Genomic DNA, 21,112 nt, shown 5'->3' on the forward strand with positions numbered 1-21,112 from the left:
ACATTTCATTAAGTTTGTGTCAGTATCATTATTGAGCCATGTAAACGATTTTTCCATGACTCCTGAAAGGATATCATCCTTTTTGTTGCCCATACAAACTTCGTGTTGTTTTTGTTCTGTTGAAGTTTTTAACTTTTTTTTTGCCAGTGGTTGTAAACCAAGCCATTTAAAAATCGCGACACAGGCGATACGGTACTAGTCTAGTACAGATACTAAGTTAATCGACGGACACGATCACCTAAACGATATACGCTATAGAATACGATAGAAATCAAAACGTAACACGAAATTGTGAGGCTAAGTTTACCTTCATTTATCGGTTGACCACCGTGATCGTGACGTCATCGTCATTTTAGTGCTTATAATAGCGGCAAACTATACCACAAGCGACTCAAACGCTGAAAAGATTCCGACTTACCGCAAGCGGATTCACGCACTTCACTCGTCCAAGAATGATAACGACATTTTTTATCGGGTTAACAACACGAAAATACGATACATTTTTTAACCAGATGGGATTTTACGGCTCGCTGGCGAAGGAAATAAAGACTTTATTAGTATATTTCTGAACAATATTCTCAAATATATATACACTAATCAAGTAATATGTGGTGGACCGGCGGTCTACCAGCTTTGGAGATTAAGTGGACAGTCCAAGATTTTGGTGGACCCGGTCCTCCGGTCTACCGTTAGTGTCGACCCCTGATATTATTTGCATATTGCTTACATGATATTCAGTTTCCTACCATGTCTACACTTATAGTCGGTCACTCACAGGCCAAGTACTTCCATAAGTCAGTCAGCTAGGTTGTTAGCTCCACAATGAATGACAATGATGTCATACTTGTGAACAACCTCCTTGATCACGTCCCACATCGCCTCAATGCGATAGCCGCTCCTGGAGATGACAAAAATATCATCACTTGGACCTTGCGTCCAAGTGAATCTCCAGGAGCGGCTATCGCATTGAGGCGATGTGGGACGTGATCAAGGAGGTTGTTCACAAGTATGACATCATTGTCATTCATTGTGGAGCTAACAACCTAGCTGACTGACTTATGGAAGTACTTGGCCTGTGAGTGACCGACTATAAGTGTAGACATGGTAGGAAACTGAATATCATGTAAGCAATATGCAAATAATATCAGGGGTCGACACTAACGGTAGACCGGAGGACCGGGTCCACCAAAATCTTGGACGGTCCACTTAATCTCCAAAGCTGGTAGACCGCCGGTCCACCACATATTACTTGATTAGTGTATATATATTTGAGAATATTGTTCAGAAATATACTAATAAAGTCTTTATTTCCTTCGCCAGCGAGCCGTAAAATCCCATCTGGTTAAAAAATGTATCGTATTTTCGTGTTGTTAACCCGATAAAAAATGTCATTATCATTCTTGGACGAGTGAAGTGCGTGAATCCGCTTGCGGTAAGTCGGAATCTTTTCAGCGTTTGAGTCGCTTGTGGTATAGTTTGCCGCTATTATAAGCACTAAAATGACGATGACGTCACGATCACGGTGGTCAACCGATAAATGAAGGTAAACTTAGCCTCACAATTTCGTGTTACGTTTTGATTTCTATCGTATTCTATAGCGTATATCGTTTAGGTGATCGTGTCCGTCGATTAACTTAGTATCTGTACTAGACTAGTACCGTATCGCCTGTGTCGCGATTTTTAAATGGCTTGGTTTACAACCACTGGCAAAAAAAAAGTTAAAAACTTCAACAGAACAAAAACAACACGAAGTTTGTATGGGCAACAAAAAGGATGATATCCTTTCAGGAGTCATGGAAAAATCGTTTACATGGCTCAATAATGATACTGACACAAACTTAATGAAATGTGGGGTATCGTGCACTCAGAAGATGATTCCGAAATGTCCAGGAAGGATTGAATAGAGTTGCAACAAAATACGTAAAGACTACTGTTGGGGCAAATTTGTTTGACATTCTGACTGTATATTGAGATAAAGATCATATAAAAAAGGTATAATACTATAAAAAAGTATATTATTTTATCCTTATTTTTTCATATGATCTTTATCTCAATTTACAGTCAGAATTTCAAACACCTTTGGATGGGAGCTATGTAAAAAAAAAAAAACAAGGAGAAAATTGTTTCATGTTTCTGTGTCATTTACTAAAACTTGATCATAAATGGAAAAAATAAAAAAAATAAGGAGAAAAAACAAGTATTTTACAGAAAATTAAAAAACCTTCATTATTTGTTTAAAACCCTCAGATGCCAGGATTTTGCATCTAGCTTTTAAAAAAATTCGGGGGAGGACCCCCATACCCCCCTCTTATTCAGGAGGGGGGTACCCCCTCCCGAACCCACCCCCCACTTCTCGCTACGCTCATCGACCGGGGCGCAAAGCGCCTCAGATATGAGAATATTATTCAGGTCCACCAGAAATTAACCAGGTCCACCAGATCAAGAGAGCAGGTGGACCGCAGGTCCACCACCTATTAAAAGTTAGTGTCAACCCCTGAATATGATGAGAGAAGGAACATATCCCCTATACACGTCTCATGGAAATTCGAAGAATTTCATTTGTCAATCTCACCATCTAATTAATATAGTAATTAGAAAATAGCGTCATATTGTGATAACTCATCACTATTCTTATATTTCCTCGTCATGTAAAAATAATAATTGATTGAATAGTAATTGCTGCATGAGTTGCAGTTCAGTATCTGATACTCCAGGTATGATAAAATAACATTTTTATATGGCCTAATTATAATTAATCATGCTTAACACTCATAGGCTTGCAGCTGCATCAACCATGGATTAAAGAATTATAATGGTGAATCATTTACCTTCTACATTTAATAAGCTTGTGGCGTTTGATGTGTTGTGATAAGGGATTATTCTCTTATTCATTACATGTAAAAAATTTGCAGATTATTAAATGAAAAAGAAATAATGAAATAGTTGTATTAAAAGTTTTTTCTTACATATTTAGCACGAATCTTGACGGAGTGATGTCCCCTTAGCACGGGTACGGAGTAAACAAAACTCCCCGCGATCCTCGTCCGCGATCACAACAAAGTCAGAATTTCATGAGAAATATGTCGTTTTTTGCAATGAAACTTACATAATTATAAACAGTAAGGTATTTTGTTCTATATATCTGAAAATAACATTTTAATTTTCACTCAATATCTAATTATATATGAAAAAACATGATTTTCACGGTTGACTGCGGCGTACAAGTTTTACCCCCTTGAAATACACATTATCGTCAATTTCTAAATTATTAGATGATAAATAGACCTTTTTGTAACTGTCACATTTAGAAAATAATGTTTGAAATGATTGTATAATTTTATAAACGATCGCGTTAATGAGATATTAAAATATCTCTATATGCCTGATACAGGTTTTGGGACGGGAGCGGGAGCGGGGTACAAGATTTACCTACCACCCTAACCAGGGACTCGCCAAACTACATACTGTAGATGGATGCCCTTCCAATTTAGCTAGTGTACAGTACATAACCAGAGAAAAATTTGAACTTTGAGAGCAGTGGGCCATTTCAGCAATTTTTAGTCGATATCAAAATAAAGAGGGAACATTCTATAGAAAATTGAAAAAAATTGAAACATGGAGGGGTCATGCAATTTCCTTTTTGAGGGGTCAATATGGCCCCCTCCAGGATGATCCCTGCCTTACTATCAGCAACAAGGCTACTAAACCTTAACTAGTCAGGAGGTCCCGACCTATTCCATCCAAAACTACTACAATGTATTAGAGTCAGCTTAGGAGCTTGTCACACCAATTCAACATAATGAGGGTAAACTACCCCAGAATTGGAAAAATGCCATTGTGACCCCCATACATAAATCTGGATCGAAAAACCAGCCGAGAAACTACAGACTAATCAGTTTAATATCAGTTCTAGGTAACTTTATGCAAAGAATTATCAAGGATGCCATTGTGGAACATATATGGATACCAACAATCTTTTTTCCAAATGTCAACATGGATTCACCAAGGGAAAATCTTGTGTTACCCAGATGCTAGAGGTTCTTGAAGATTGGTCTGAACAAATAAACAATGGACAACAGATAAATGTTATAAACCTTGACTTAAGCAAGGCATTTGACACTGTCCCTCACAAACGACTGTTGTTTAAGGTATTACATGTATAATGAAGTCGGCTAACATCGGGAAACTTCGTAATATAGGATTTCCCCCTAATCATGACGTCATTTTTGGTATGAGTTACCGCCCTTTGGGGAAACCTTGATTGTAAACAAATGGCGACTGTTCGTTATTTGCGCTGCCATTTTAAGAAAATCTCATCAAAATTACTGTCAAGGGATTTTAAAGTGTTTGTAATTATTAATACAGCAGTGGACATGTGTGTTTAAGGGGAAGGGATTTGTGAAAAATAGAGATTGTCCTCTTTTTAACAACGTGAAGCTAGGTAGACATGCAGAACGTTCTGGGTTGAAAGATGGGTGTCAGGTCGTTTCGTCCTAAATCCCTTTCGCCCTGGGTCGTTCCGCACTAAGTTGTTTTGCCTTAAAAATGTTTTTAGAGTGAAGTGTTTTGTCCTGTTTAGTTGTGTATGGTTAATTTAATATAATTTGAAGTTTTGTTATATCTCCCTTACCTTTTTTTGCAATAAGATTTCTACGTGGTTGACCAAATCGACAAAACACAAGCGGGCTAAAATATCATTATTTTTTCGAAATTGACATAGGAAGAGATTGATGTATTCGTATATTTGTTTTGTTAGATTATCATGGCAAGATTAAGACAATCATGGTACTTTAAGCACATAACTTTCGATTATTTGATGTCAATTAAAGACAACTTACTACTGTGACACTTCAACTATCGTAAAATGGACAAAATTTGTCAAACCTGAGTGTGGGGGGGGGGGGGTAGGGGTCATAATTATACATTTTTTGAAAATTCAAACCGTAACACTTACGTTTGTTGCTTTGTATAGAGTGTTTTTTTTATCTATATCTGATATAATTTGTGCAAACAATTTTTTTCACCATTTACCATGAAAAATGGAATACATAAATTTGAATTTCACGGCAATCATTTTTTTGTATTTCTGGAAAGAGATATTTTTTCATATTTGTAATCAACAATGTTTGACCAATTTGTCGTTATATAAAAGTAAATGGTTTGCAAAAAGTGAAAAAAATCATAACTGTCTGCATATAGAAGGTTTTTGTCATTTTATTTGACTTGGAACAGAAAGTGGCCCCAGTTGTGTGTACTTATGAAATGCATAAAAACTGGAAAAATATGCTGTAAAAGTTCATTATAATTTGGGAAATACTTCACTCGCGTGTGTGGAAAATAGAAATACATTTTTTTTTCACTTCCAAAAAATGTGTATTATGCATGGAATACCTTAAGGTCATTGGAGTGTATTGATAAACGGAAACAGGAAGTACATCCCTTGTTGAAAATCCAATGTAGGGAGACAGTATCACAATTTCTGCAAATTCTAATGTTTAATATTAAACTGATGAATATTGTATGTTTATTGTCAATGTCAATTTTTATATCGTCTATAGAGAATTAATTTTACACAATTTCAGCATTTATTAAATTGATATACATTAATGCAATACATATATATGTCAGTATCATTTTTATTGACATTATTTTGTGAAAATATTGTGTCTTTCATTTTTTTTCAAAATTCACTCCTTTTTACATAAATTTCCATTTAAAATCCTGAAAATTATGACAACCTATATCTTTTTTGTGGCAGAAAATTTTCTTTACTTTAAAGCAATATAACTACAAAATTTGAAGAAATTCTACTGATAAATGGTGACACAATCCTATTACCTTAAATAAGAATAATATGTGATTCAAGGGAAGCTACTCCAATGGATAAAAAAATATCTTAGCAGGTTGAAGCAAAAGGTGGTGATCAATGGAGAAATATCCAATACAATGTACCAGGAATGTAACTAGTGGTGTCCCACAAAGGAGTGTCAAAGGATCACTTTTATTATTGATATTTGTCAACGATATGCCGGCAGTCGTACAATCCATAGTTAAATTATTTGCTGAATCATATATAATACCAAGTTCTACTCCGGAATTTCGAATGACGATGACAGGAATACACTCCAGGACGATATCCACACAGATTATGTGACTGGACAAAAGATTGGAACATGAAACTTAATGCAAACAAGAGGCACAGAGGGCCTGTATCGTTCACCTGTTAGGTAACTTCAGACCAAGTTTGGTAACTAGAACACAAGATATTTTAACATCTCTTAAACGGTTCTGAAGATATTGTTGTTTGAAACTTGAAATTTTCAAGCTTTTAAGGAGGCTCCACCCTTTCGCAATTAGCCAGCAGAATTCAATTAAAGTTTCACATAATGGTTATGTCACAATGTAGAGATGATTTTATGAAAATCTAAGCATTCCGATAAACTATAGAAAATACCGAAAAATTGAATTTTTGTCAAATTTAACACTTTCACATTTTTTGAGCGTGTGGCATTATTCAAAATTATTACAACATTAAAATTATGAAAAGAAACATTGCTAATCAACCCTACAAAATGTTACCAAAAGCGTTTTTTATTGAAATTGTATGGATAAAAGTTACTAAATACAATCTAAGATCATACAGGACACATAGTTTCATCCAAAAAGAGTGGAAAATTTAACCAAATACATACAAAGTCATTATAATTCATTTATTTTACATTTTACAATAATTTTGATCCTGATGAGAGTTGTCTACCTTGAAAAAGATCGGAACTTTTTGCAGAGGGATAGAATTTATACAATGACACTTATTTTATTGACTAAACAAAAATACGACAGAAATAAATTAAATTAGTATATTTTATCACGGAATTAGATTTCTAAGTCCATGATTTAATTGTCAATTTACTGTTCTTTTGTTCACTCTCAATCATGTACACTTTTGACATCATTCCATAGCCTGCTTACGCATGGTATATTAACATGTCAGGTACATATGTAACCGTAGGCTATCGCATAGGATGCTGTTATTACGTACACGCACATGCACTTGCATTTTATAGGGATGTTGATATTTTACAAACCACTATTTTCACAGAGTTATTGTAATTGCATTTGTGAACCAATTTATCTGACAGAGCGTAACTCGCTGCTAGACAACAATAGTCGTAGCGACCAAGAGCTTGTGAACCTACTGTTAGCACGTGTTACGTACAGGTGAGGTCGGTAAACATAACACATCAGTCTGCATTCCATGCATCTCACATATGACCTTTTTGAAGTCGCCTGATCGTATGTCAGTGTTTTCCTGCGAGTTAATTAGTATCTTTGTATCATAAGCTTTATTTATGAAGTACGTGTGATTACAGATGATTTCCAGGTTATTAGTAAGTCTCGATATCGGGTGTTGACATATCATCGTCATGCACATGTACTATTGTTCATCCAGTGTTACTATAATTTGCACTACGGTAAGGGAATGCCCGATACGCAATACGGAAATGACGACACGAAAATACGAAAAGAAAAACATGTGTATTACAAAGAGTGGGAAGTCCTTAACCCATATTGACCAACTTGCACTTAAAGCTGACCTTTGAGGCTTTGACCTCATTACTGTAATTGAGAAAAATATTCACACTGCTGGTGCCAGGTGAGCTAAAAAATGTAAACACATGTCAGTAGGAAATCAAACCAGGGTCTTGGGTTATACAACAAAATTACGAAAAAATGAAGTAGCCATGCATTGAAAAAGTGATCAAAGAAAAGGATTTGGGAGTGGTATTTGACCATAAACTCAATTTTAGTATGTCTCTAAAGCCAACAGAATCCTCAGACTGATATTTCGGATATTCACATTTATAAACAAAGACATGTTTATCCAATTGTTAAAAAGTTTAGTGCAGCCACATTTGGAATATGCCACCTGCATATGGTCTCCAATGATTAAAAAAAGTCAAATTGCCATTGAAAATGTCCAATGCAGGGCAATATGATGTCTATTATTCTTAAAAGGACAATCCTACAGTGAAAGACTTTGTACACTGGGCCTCCCCAGTTTAGAATATAGAAGATTGAGAGGGGATGTCATACAAATCTATAAAATCTTCAATGACATTGACATTTTGGACAAAGACAAAATTATTAAAACGGCTACATTGGTTATTACAAGAGGAAACTGTAACCAAGAACTTGTGTCTACATGTTACTCACAACCGGACATGATTATAGAACAGTAACAAGATGCTTCCCAAGAAGCTGGATCAGCTTTAATACATTGATGCCGACACTACATGAAAACTACACGAAAACTACCTTGCATAATCGATGACAATCAACCCAGACCCAGTTAAGTTCCTCTACAATAATATAAAAGGGGCTCAACTGGAGTATACAGAACAAATAGGACTGGAGTATAAATGATCGCACATGAAATATTCATACACTGAATGAAACTTAGCTGTGATGTATATTCATCCACGATAATGGGGTGAATTTTGGGAGTTATCTCCCTTAGACCGCATGACCGTACCAATAATGTGACATTTCATGACCTTTAAGATCTATCCGAGGTCGGCAGTTAGTTGTTTCAAGTAGATTAGGTATTGGAGGACTATAGTATTGATTACAATATATATCTAAGGTAGGCAGTTGACAGTTTTAATTACAGTATGTATCCAAGGTCGCCAGTTTCAAGTAGATTTGGTATTCAAGGACTACAGTATTGATTACAATATATATCCTAGGTCGGTAGTTGACAGTTTTGATTACAAGTTTTAATTACAATATATATGGCAGTCGGCAGTTATAATGAGAATAACTGATGCAAAGTGCCGACCTGCCATAACCCTGAGATAATACATATAACTGAAGCAAAGTGCCGAGTTCGTGAAAATGTATATAACTATTAGCCGATTTACTGATTAATACAGATTTCATTACACACCAGGAACTATTTGTTCTGTACACTCCAGTTGGTCCATAAAAGGCAAAACCTTAAAAGAGCATAGTTTTTGCTTATCTCTGATATTTACTGATTCAGAGTAGGATAAGAGTAGATAAGATAAGATAAGCTTTATGTAAAGTTAGAAAGTCAAGGAACAACAATAAAACATGACCTTTAGTCAGATTTTTAGGACCGCACATTAATGTGCAATCTTTTTGTAGGGAAATTACTGAATATAAGGCTCTGCCAGAACTGTGATCAGACACATACATTTTTAGCCAATCAAATTTTCCAAATGGAATAATCTCTTTAGACCTGCTATAGTACGATTCATCTCTACAAATATAGCTTGGTAAGAGAGTGTGTCCAGAGTCATGAGTCCAGGCTTAACATCCTGGTCTAGCCCTTCTGCATTTTTAGGACCTATTGCTATCCGTCTTCGTCCATCATCCGTCGTCCGTTAACATTTTACATTTTCAACTTAAGCTGAAATACTGGCAATTTAATATATTAATATTCATGTGAAGGTTACTGACATCTCCCTGACCAAGTGTTGTTATTTTTCGGGTCGATCAGAAATCCAATATGGCCTCCATGGCCGCCATTTTGAAAAACTATTTCAAACTTAAGCCAAGTTCTGCTAGGCCGATTGAACTGAAACTTTGTAGGAATGATCGACTCATGGTCCTGACAAAGTGTTGTTATTTTTTAGGTCGATCAGAAATCCAATATGGCCACCTTGACCGCCATTTTGAAAAACTATTTCAAACTTAAAGTCAAGTTCTACTGGGCCGATTGAACTGAAATTTTGTAGGAATGATCGACTTATAGTCCTGACAAAATGATGTTATTTTTCGGGTCAATCAGAAATCCAATATGGCCACCACTGCTGCCATTTTGAAAAAATATTTAAAACTTAAAAACAAGTTCTAATAGGCCGATCTTACTGAAACTTGGTCTAGGAATTATCAGCTCATGGTTCTGACAAACTTAAGTTAACGTTATACTTAACTATTTTTACTCAAATTGGTACATATTTCAACAACAAAAATAAATACTGTAGGACTCAGGTGACCATTAAGGCCCATGGGCCTCTTGTTCTTCTGAAGCATTTATATAATTTATTTATAGATGCATGTATTAAAGTGAACACAGCAGACATTGGATAATTAAATCAGTTTTAATTGATACATGAACTTTCATTACTGAAACTCTATTTCCTATTATAGGAGTTTGTTATTGATAACACTTTAATTAACTCCTGTGGTCCTTTTATGGTGTGAATGTAGATCCACACGAATACTGAAAATAAAACTCTGAGAAAGTTGTGTTTTTATAATAAACACAGGTAAAAGATTGCTTATAAAAGAACAATAATCACCCCAGCTTTATAGCCACTTCATTTCATCCTAGTTAAGGTAAAATCCTTTTCCTTACCTATGGAGCTCATGAAGTGAAGGCTACGAATGTACAGTGTTCATTTAAATATCGGGTGGTTCAGATGTAAGTATGTTTGAAATCACTCTTGCCACCTAGTAAAACAGGAAGGCCCAAACATTTTCAGGTTGCACGTAAGAAGGTCAAACCTATTTGCATAAGATATTTTCATCTGCAAATCTTAACCAATTGGATCAATGTCTTTCCCATATTATGTGTCATCAAATGAACAGTCTTTAGATTATGATTAGTTACTGGAAATCCAGTGTTCTCATTAGCTGCTTGCTGTCAAAAGTAGCTTGCACCTTTGAACTGGCTAATTTTCAGAATATGTATAGGTCAAGATTACAGCATGCTCTGCAATCCAATCACCTATTTCAAAACATTAAGCGAGAACACTGAAATCACGAACTTTTCATTTTAATCGTCCCTCACAATGTAATCATAATAAAGAGACTGACATACACTAATGTTGTGAACTTGTATGCAAGGAAATGTATATATATATCATTTAAAGTTTTCTTGGTTGCTTTAATCCAATTTGAACATAGGGATGATGAGTAAGTATACCAGAAGTGGTTTATTTATTTGTTGAATGCATGTTGCCTTTATTGTTTGGTGAATAATGCAGCTAATATATCTTGAGTCTATATATTAAGAAGCATCAAAAAGCAAGAGCTGAATTTTAAAAAAAAATCTTGATCTTACTGAAAACAGGACTGGAGGAAACAATTAATGCTAATTTCACCTCTATTTTTTGTACTGACTGTATTTTGTTCTGGATTTCAAACGCATTGGAAAAAATAGTGCTATATGTAGTGAGCTTATTACCTTACTTAGTTAACATTGTATTGCGATTGATCAGTTACCTTGTATGAGTGAATCAATTATTAAAGCTACATATATTCAGTTGAATATTTTATTTGCCCGTTGCTTGCACTAGTCTATGAGTGTTTAAATTTGTAGGCTGAATTAAAAGTCTTTATGACCTTGTGCTTTCACTAGAGACAAAAGTCTTTATGACATTGTGTAGCCATTAGAGACAAAAGTCTTTATGACCTTGTGGTGTCACTAGAGACAAAAGTCTGTATGACCTTGTGCTGCCACTAGAGACAAAACTCTTTATGACTTTGTGCTGCCACTAGAGACAAAAGTCTTTCCTTCTAAATTTTACTTTTCGTATTGAAATTTATTGACTTGTGAATAATTATTATAAGCATGATTCATAATCTTAACTTAAGTTTTCCTGAAGGAAAGCATAAATGACCACTATTGGAATAAGGAAAAAATCCAGAGGGAGCTTTCTTTTAATGTTAGTAATGCTTTACAATGGAAAATATTAAGTTCAGGAATTCTGAAATCATGGAACCTTCAAGATCTGTATACTTTTTAAGTAAGAAGACTATTAATTGTTACGTGGTATCAAATGAATATACAGTGAAACCCCACTTACTCGAACTCGCATAACTCGAATACTCCCTATTCCTCGAATAATTTGCTTGGTCCTGACTGTGTAATCTTATAACCGCGGATTACTCTTACTTAGCCATTGCTTGAATACCTCATATCCCTTGAACTTTGCTTTATCTCCAATCACTCAAAATCTTAGTATTAAACCTATCCATTCGTTGAACAGGTAGACACACCCGCATGTATGCAGTAGCTACGTGCCATCGACATGCCTCGAAGCATAGGCCACTCATTGTGGTTATACGATATACAGGTGTCAGATATACAGGTGTCAGCCTTACGTCATATAATTAAAGGATTAACGATAGTATCATTAAGTTCCTGTACCATTACCCTGTTGTAGTGGTATTATCATTTTGTGTGCATATTTATCATTTAAATAGGATGTCTTGACAACAATGATATGGGGGAAGTTTTTATTCACTGGTTTTGTAAAACCATATCTCAAACATTAAGCGGCAACCACGTAGCAGATTTCCAACCATCTTTAAAGATATTTAAACTTAAATACGTCGTGATTGTTAATTTTATTATCAATCAACATAATAATAACAGGGATTCAAGATTTTCTTCATTTCAAAAGGATTGAAGAGTTCCTCTTGTTAAGATATTTTGTAAAATTAACGTGTTGGAATACAGTATGGCTGACTGTCAAAACAAGAAGTACTGCTATAACAACTGAAACGTTATACACACAGCCTTTTTATTTTGTTTTGGAACCATTCTTAATACTGATGACTGCACGTTTTCATTGTTGAACTACTTTATATCTTATTTAATGTTTTCATCTTATGAAATTCTTTTTTAATTCTATCAACTACTATCCACGATATTTTCAGTGCTCGTACTGTCTGTCGTCTCATAAAATGGCGATGTTAGTCGAATCTTGGATTCCATGAACACCATGTATTCTTCCAACTATTGATCTGGACCCCACGAGTTCTAGTTTGCGGGGTTTTACTGTATATACTTGAATACAAATCTTTTTGTAATAAAACCTGTCTAATCTAACTTCTTGATATTCTGACCTCCTGTCTTTTCTAATATAACCAATGTTGTTATCCCATTTCTGAAGAAAACTACCAGATACAATCTGTGTATTCCGACAACCTGTCTAATCAGATCGATATGTTGTGACTCAAAGAATGTTGGATAAGACAGATTTCACTTTTTGTACACTTTACCTTAATTTGTCTTATGAAATAATGATAATGGCATTTGGATTAGTAGCAATCAAAATACATTTCTATGTGTACATATATTTGACAGAAATATAATTCTATTACAGTAACAACATCAAATAAGTTCTCTCATCATGATATATAATTGTCTATTTAATTTAAAAAAAAAGTAATTTACCCTGTTTGTTTTGCTTAAGCTTATAAAGAAAGAAAAGAATATTCATATCCAGATTAAAATGACATGTTGAAGAGACTTATATATCAAGTTTTTAACCATGCCAGGTAGGTTTATATATCCCTTATAAACTTTATAAACTAGTAATATTTCTCGGTAACATCTGCTGTCTATACAAAGAAATATTAGTATTAAGTCATGAATATATAAATTACTTACAGGAAAAAGGGAAAGAAGGGAGCAAAGAAGAATGACTCTATTGCAAAGCTAGCCGTAGCAAACTCTAAAGCATGGGAGGCAAGACTAGATGTGGCAGAGAGTTCCAAGCAAGAGTACAGGTTAGTGTTCCTTACTACTTACAGAGAGTTCCAAACAAGAGTACCGGTAAGTGTTCCTTACTACTTACAGAGAGTTCCAAGCAAGAGTACAGGTTAGCGTTCCTTACTACTTACAGAGAGTTCAAAGCCAGAGTACAGGTAAGTGTTCCTTAATACTTACAGAGAGTTCCAAGCCAGAGGACAGGTAAGTGTTCCTTACTACTTACAGAGAGTTCCAAGCCAGAGTACCAGTAAGTGTTCCTTACTATTTACAGAGAGTTCCAAGCAAGAGTACCGGTAAGTGTTCCTTACTATTTACAGAGAGTTCCAAGCCAGAGTACAGGTAAGTGTTCCTTACAACTTACAGAGAGTTCAAAGCCAGAGTACAGGTAAGTGTTCCTTACTACTTACAGAGAGTTCAAAGCCAGAGTACAGGTAAGTGTTCTTTACTACTTACAGAGAGTTCCAAGCCAGAGTACAGGTAAGTGCTCTTTACTACTTACAGAGAGTTCCAAGCCAGAGTACAGGTAAGTGTTCCTTACTACTTACAGAGAGTCCCAAGCCAGAGTACCGGTAAGTGTTCCTTACTACTTACAGAGAGTTCCAAGCAAGAGTACCGGTAAGTGTTCCTTACTACTTACAGAGAGCTCAAGTTCCAAGCCAGAGTACCTGTAAGTGTTCCTTACTACTTACAGAGAGTTCCAAGCCAGAGTACTGGTAAGTGTTCCTTACAACTTACAGAGAGTTCCAAGCCAGAGTACAGGTAAGTGTTCCTTACTACTTACAGAGAGTTCCAAGCCAGAGTACCTGTAAGTGTTCCTTACTACTTACAGAGAGCTCAAGTTCCTAGACAGAGTACCGGTGAAATAAGTGAACAGTTCAGTAAATAAAGAAATCATTACTGGTAGGAGACTATGGATCTAAGATAGTGTCACTGGTTAGCGACTTGGCAATCGTTAATGTGAGCCCTGAATTATGGATTTTTGGGACTGACCAGAAAAACAGGTTAGCCACCAGACAGCAATCTTGAATTTAGACAGTTCAGTTTTGTTATCATTATTTTATATGTATGTTATCCTTGGTCCCATTGTTAGCTCACCTGGCCCGAAGGGCCAAGTGAGCTTATGGCATGGTGCAGCGTCCGGCCATCATCCGTCATCCATCCGGCGTCAACTTTTTACTTTAAACAACTTCTTCTCAGTAACCAAAAGGCCTAGGGTGATGATATTTGGCCAGTTACATGCTTGGATGAAGCGCTAACAATTTTGTTCAAATAAATGACCTTCATCCATTTTCAAGGTCACAGGGGTCAAATATGTTTAAAACCTTTAAACGACTTCTTCTAAATAACCGAGAGAGCTAAGGTGATGATATTTGGCCAGAATCATGCTGGGATGAAGGGCTACCAATTTTGTTCAAATAAATGACTTTGATTTATATTCAAGGTCACAGGGGTCAAATATGTTAAAATCTTTAAACAACTTCTTCTGAATAACCAAGAGGCTTAGGGTGATATTTGGCCAGTAACATGTTGGGATGAAGGACTACCAAGTTTGTTCAAATAAATGACCTTGACTTATATTCAAAGTCACAGGGGTCAAATATGGATAAAAATATTTAATCAACTTCTTCTGAATAACCATGAGGCCTAGGGTGATGATATTTCGCCAGTAACTTTCTGGGATTAAGTGCTACGAAGTTTCTTCAAATAAATGACCTTGACTTATATTCAAGGTCACGGGGGTCAAATATGTTTAAAACATTTAAACAACTTCTTATGAATGACCGAGAGGCCTAGAGTGCTTTAATTTGGCCAGTAACATGCTCGGATGAAGGGCTACCAAGTTTGTTCAAATGAATGACCTTGACATATATTCAAGGTCATAGGGGTCAAATATGTTGAAAACCTTTGAATGACCTCTCCTTAATAATCAAAAGGCCAAGGGTGTTGATATTTGGACATTAACATGCTGGGATGAAGGGTTTGTCCAAATGAATGACCTTTGCCCATATTCAAGGTCACAGTGGTCAATATATGTTCAAATTTTAAAATGATTTGTTCTGTATAACCAAAATTTCCAGGGTAATGATATTTTGCTAGAAGCATGCTGGGTTGGAAGACTATAAACTCTGATCAACCTAATGTCCTTGTTCGTTATTCAAGGTCACAGGCGTCATATGTTTAAATCTTTTAATAGGTTCTTATGAATCAAACACTGATATTCTGCCTGTAGTTGTATTTTAGTCCACTTTTAAGATTACAAGTGTGAGATTAATACCAGGTGAGCGATTCAGGCCCATCGGGCCTCTTGTTTAAAATACCACTGGACCTAATGAGAATTCATCCCTACTTTTAACAGCACTTCTAATCATGTAAGGATTATAAATTTTAGTATTTTGCATATAGTTATGCAATTCTTATACAATAACACTTGTCATAGTGGCATAAAATATGACATTACAAGGTTTAAGGTAATGTACAAGATTTCCTTTTAGGATTTCAACATGGACTAAATTGGTAAACTGATAAAGAACCTTTGATGGTGGGCACCAAGATCCTTCTAGAATCTTTTATTTCCTTAAGTTTCCTTTTTGTCTGCCTCTAATAGAAGTTTCCTTGAATTCTATCTTCACCAGTTTTTGTGTTTTGTCATGACAGAGAGCATGCAAAGAAGCTAATGCTGGAGAACGATGGCCTACAGAGTACCATGTTGAGGTCCGAGCAGGAGGCCATTGAAATCTTCACACTCTTACAGAAAAAGGATGAACAAAAAAATAACACAGTGAGTACTTCTAGACATCAATCTGTCTTCAATTCAGCTTGATGTAGAAAAAATTCCTGTATATAAAGGCCATACATGAATGATTTTTTTTTTAGCTCACCTGGTCTGGTCCGTTTGTCCGTCAACTTTTCCTTTAAAGCGCTACTAGTCCTGAACAGCCAAGTAGATTTTGACTAAATTTGGTCTGGGACATCCTTAGGCCAAGGGGACTCAATTTTGTATAAATGGTGGGTGTGGCCCCCCTGGGGGCAGCGGAGCAGGGCCCAATAAGGGAAATAGAGGTAAAACCTTCAAAATCCTTCTTCTACCATAGGGATTAAGGGATTTTATCCTAATTTAGTCTGGAGCATCCTTGGGTCAAGGGGACTCAATTTTGTATAAATGGTGGGTGTGGCCCCCCTTGGGGCAGAGGGCCGGGGCCGAATAGGGGAAATAGGTAAAACCTTCAAAATCCTTCTCCTACCGTAGGGATTAAGGGATTTTATCCTAATTTAGTCTGGAGCATCCTTGGGTCAAGGGGACTCAATTTTGTATAAATGGTGGGTGTGGCCCCCCTTGGGGCAGAGGGCCGGGGCCGAATAGGGGAAATAGGTAAAACCTTCAAAATCCTTCTCCTACCGTAGGGATTAAGGGATTTTATCCTAATTTAGTCTGGAGCATCCTTGGGTCAAGGGGACTCAATTTTGTATAAATGGTGGGTGTGGCCCCCCTTGGGGCAGAGGGCCGGGGCCGAATAGGGGAAATAAAGGTTAAACCCTCCAATTCCTTCTCCTACCCTAGGGATTAAGGAATTTTATCCTTATTATGTCTGGAGCATGGAGCATCCTTGGGCGAAGGAGACTCAGTTTTGTATAAAACGTGGGTTAGGCCCCCTAAGGGCCTGAGGGGCGAGGCCCAATAGGGGAACATAGCAAATTATTCTTTAAAATCCTTCTTCTTCTGTAGGAATGAAAAGTTTTGGTCCATATTTGGTGTGAGACATCCTTGGGTAAAGGGGAACCAATTTTGTATAAACGGTGGGTGTGCCCCCCCCCCCCCCCCCCCCCCCCTGGGACCTGAGGGGCTGGGCCCTATAGGGGAAATAGAGGTAAAACCTTTAAAATCCTTCTTAGACCATCATGATTAAGGGATTTTATCCTTATTTAGTCTGGAGCATCCTTTGGCCAAGGGGACTTAATTTTGTATAAACGCTGGGTATGACCCCCCTAGGGGCTTAGGGGTGGGGTTCTGTTTGAAATCTATTATATCTCAAGTACTGGATGGATCTTTCTAAAATTTCATATGTACTTACAGCACCTACTATGGAGTGCTATATCTTTACTTCATACCAATTACTTTAATTATATTCAGGTGAGCGATACAGGCCCTTTGGGCCTCTTGTTGTATAAATGGAGAGGGGGGCTGAATAGGGAAAAAAATGGAAAATCTTCAAAAATCTTCTCCTTCTAAACCAATGCAGGGATTTTTCACCAAATTTGTTTTTGAGCATCTTTAGACAAAGGGGACTCAATTTTATAAATACCATGTGTGTGTGTCCCTGTCCCTGGGATTTTCTTTTAATGGGTGGTCAGGTGGTGCAGTCGATAGCGCACTTGCCTTTCACCAAGGCGGCTGGGGTTCGATTACCTGATCGTACGTGAAAAGGTTGGGGTAACCATCCCGACCATATGGGTTTTCTCCAGGTACTACTGTTTCCTCCCACACTAAGACCCCCCACGCGCTAACATCTGGGCCAACGAGAGTATTTAATATAAGTTGAAATATCTTGTTTCATAATTGTTGTAAAATAAATAAAGTTTATATATTTATTTTAATGGGGTCTGGAGCAGCCTTGGGGAAAGACTATGTAGAGGACTCAATTTTGAGTCTGTTACTGTGGTCCTCATTTTTGGCAGAGGGGTTTATAAGGCCTAATAGGGGAAATAAGGGAAACTATTTGTAAGAAATCATTTTCCTTTTGTACCAATAAAGGGATTATAACCAAACTTGTTCTAGGGCATCTTTAAGCAAAAGAGATTCAATTTTGTATTAACAAAGGTTTTGGCACCCTTATAGGCCAAGAGGCGAGGCCTGATTAAGGAAATAAAGATTAAATAGATGGTTACCGACAAAAACCCCACCCCTTTTGGGGCAGAGTAACTTCAGTAAGGGGCCCAATAGGGTAAATAAAGCTAAACGAATGAAGGAATTTAGGTGTAGAGTGTGCCATCCTTTGGCAGGTGGGATTTTATATAAATGGAGTGTGCCCCCCCCCCCCTGTTAAGTACTATCGGGCTAGCCTTAGTGTTGATCCCTGTAGTACTAGACATGGACTATCGGGCTGGCATTAGTGTTGATCCCTGTAGTACTTAGACATGGACTATCAGGCTGGCGTTAGTGTTGATCCCTGCAATACTAGACATGGACTATCAGGCTGGCGTTAGTGTCGATCCCTGTAGTACTTGACATGGACTATCGGGATGGCGTTAGTTTTGATCCCTGTAGTACTAGCCATGTACTATCGGGCTGGCGTTAGTGTCGATCCATGTAGTACTTGACATGGACTATCGGGCTGGCGTTAATGTTGATCCCTGTAATACTAGACATGGACTATCAGGCTGGCATTAGTTTTAATCCCTTTAGTACTTAGACACGGACTTTCGGGCTGGCGTTAGTGTTGATCCCTGTAATACTAGACATGGACTATCAGGCTGGCGTTAGTGTCGATCCCTGTAGTACTAGACATGGACTATCGGGCTGGCGTTAGTGTCAATCCCTGAAGTACTAGACATGGACTATCGGGCTGGCGTTAATGTTGATCCCTGTAGTACTAGACATGGACTATAGGACTGGCGTTAGTTTTGATCCCTGTAGTACTAGCAATGTACTATCGGGCTGGCATTAGTGTTGATCCCTGTAATACTAGACATGGGCTATCGGGCTGGCGTTAGTGTTGATCTCTGTAGTACTAGACATGGACTATCGGGCTGCCGTTAGTGTCAATCCCTTTAATACTAGACATGGCCTATCGGGCTGGCGTTAGTGTTGATCTCTGTAGTACTAGACATGGACTATCGGACTGGCGTTATTGTTGATCTCTGTAGTACTAGACATGTACTATCGGGCTGGCGTTAGTGTCAATCACTTTAATACTAGACATGGACTATCGGGCTGGCGTTAATGCTGATCCCTGTAGTACTAGACATGGATTATCGGGCTGGCGTTAGTGTCAATCCCTGTAGTACTAGCCATGTACTATCGGGCTGGCGTTAGTGTCAATCCCTTTAATACTAGACATGGCCTATCGGGCTGGCGTTAGTGTTGATTCCTGTAGTACTAGATATGGACTATAGGACTGGCGTTAGTTTTGATCCATGTAGTACTAGCCATGTACTATCGGGCTGGCGTTACTGTTGATCCCTGTAGTACTAGACATGGACTATCGGGCTGGCGTTAGTTTTGATCCCTGTAGTACTAGACATGACTATAGGACTGGCGTTAGTTTTGAACCCTGTAGTACTAGACATGGACTATCGGGCTGGCGTTAGTGTCAATCACTTTAATACTAGACATGGACTATCGGGCTGGCGTTAGTGTCGATCCCTGTAGTACTAGACATGGTCTATCGGGCTGGCGTTAGTGTCGATCCCTGTAGTACTAGACATGGACTATCGCGCTGGCTTTAGTGTTGATCTCTGTAGTACTGAACATGGCCTATCGGGCTGGCGTTAGTGTTGATCCCTGTAGTACTAGACACGGACTATCGGGCTGGCCTTAGTGTTGATCCCTGTAGTACTAGACATGGACTAACAGGCTGGCGTTAGTGTTGATCCCTGTAATACTAGACATGGTCTATCGGGCTGGCGTTAGTGTCGATCCCTGTAGTACTAGACATGGGCTATCGGGCTGGCGTTAGTGTTGATCTCTGTAGTACTAGACATGGACTATCGGGCTGGCGTTAGTTTTGATCCCTGTAGTACTAGACATGGACTATCGGGCTGGCGTTAGTGTCGATCCCTGTAGTACTAGACATGGACTATCGGGCTGGCTTTAGTGTTGATCTCTGTAGTACTGAACATGGACTATCGGGCTGGCGTTAGTGTTGATCCCTGTAATACTAGACATGGACTATCAGGCTGGCGTTAGTGTCGCTCCCTGTAGTACTAGACATGGACTATCGGGCTAGCGTTAGTGTTGATTCCTGTAGTACTAGACATGACTATAGGACTGCCGTTAGTTTTGATCCCTGTAGTACTAGACATGACTATAGGACTGCCGTTAGTTTTGATCCCTGTAGTACTAGACATGACTATAGGACTGGAGTTAGTTTTGATCCCTGTAGTACTAGACATGGACTATCGGGCTAGCGTTAGTGTTGATTCCTGTAGTACTAGACATGACTATAGGACTGCCGTTAGTTTTGATCCCTGTAGTACTAGCCATGTACTATCGGGCTGGCGTTAGTGTTGATCGCTGTAGTACTAGACATGGACTATCGGGCTAGCGTTAGTGTTGATTCCTGTAGTACTAGCCATGACTATAGGACTGGCGTTAGTGTTGATCACTTTAATACTAGACATGGACTATCGGGCTGGCGTTAGGGTTGATTCCTGTAGTACTAGACATGACTATAGGACTGGACATGGACTATCGGGCTGGCGTTAGTTTTGATCCCTGTAGTACTAGACATGACTATAGGACTGGCGTTAGTTTTGATCCCTGTAGTACTAGACATGACTATAGGACTGGCGTTAGTGTTGATCCCTTTAATACTAGACATGGACTATCGGGCTGGCGTTAGTGTTGATCCCTGTAGTAGCCCT

The 21,112-nt window shown here is 37.8% G+C and overlaps 1 protein-coding gene across 1 annotated transcript in view; it reads left to right on the forward strand.

Annotated features, from left to right (window-relative positions):
- LOC110461876 (basal body-orientation factor 1-like) overlaps positions 1-21,112 on the forward strand; it is a 52,807-nt gene that overhangs the window by 1,481 nt on the left and 30,214 nt on the right. The window contains exons 2-3 of the mRNA XM_021515595.1: positions 13,432-13,548; positions 16,187-16,310. Of these exons, the coding sequence (XP_021371270.1) occupies positions 13,432-13,548; positions 16,187-16,310 (241 nt within the window). The remainder of the gene's footprint in view (positions 1-13,431; positions 13,549-16,186; positions 16,311-21,112) is intronic.

The sequence above is a fragment of the Mizuhopecten yessoensis genome, unplaced genomic scaffold (assembly GCF_002113885.1).
Source record: "Mizuhopecten yessoensis strain PY_sf001 unplaced genomic scaffold, ASM211388v2 scaffold10697, whole genome shotgun sequence".
NCBI lineage: Eukaryota > Metazoa > Mollusca > Bivalvia > Pectinida > Pectinidae > Mizuhopecten > Mizuhopecten yessoensis.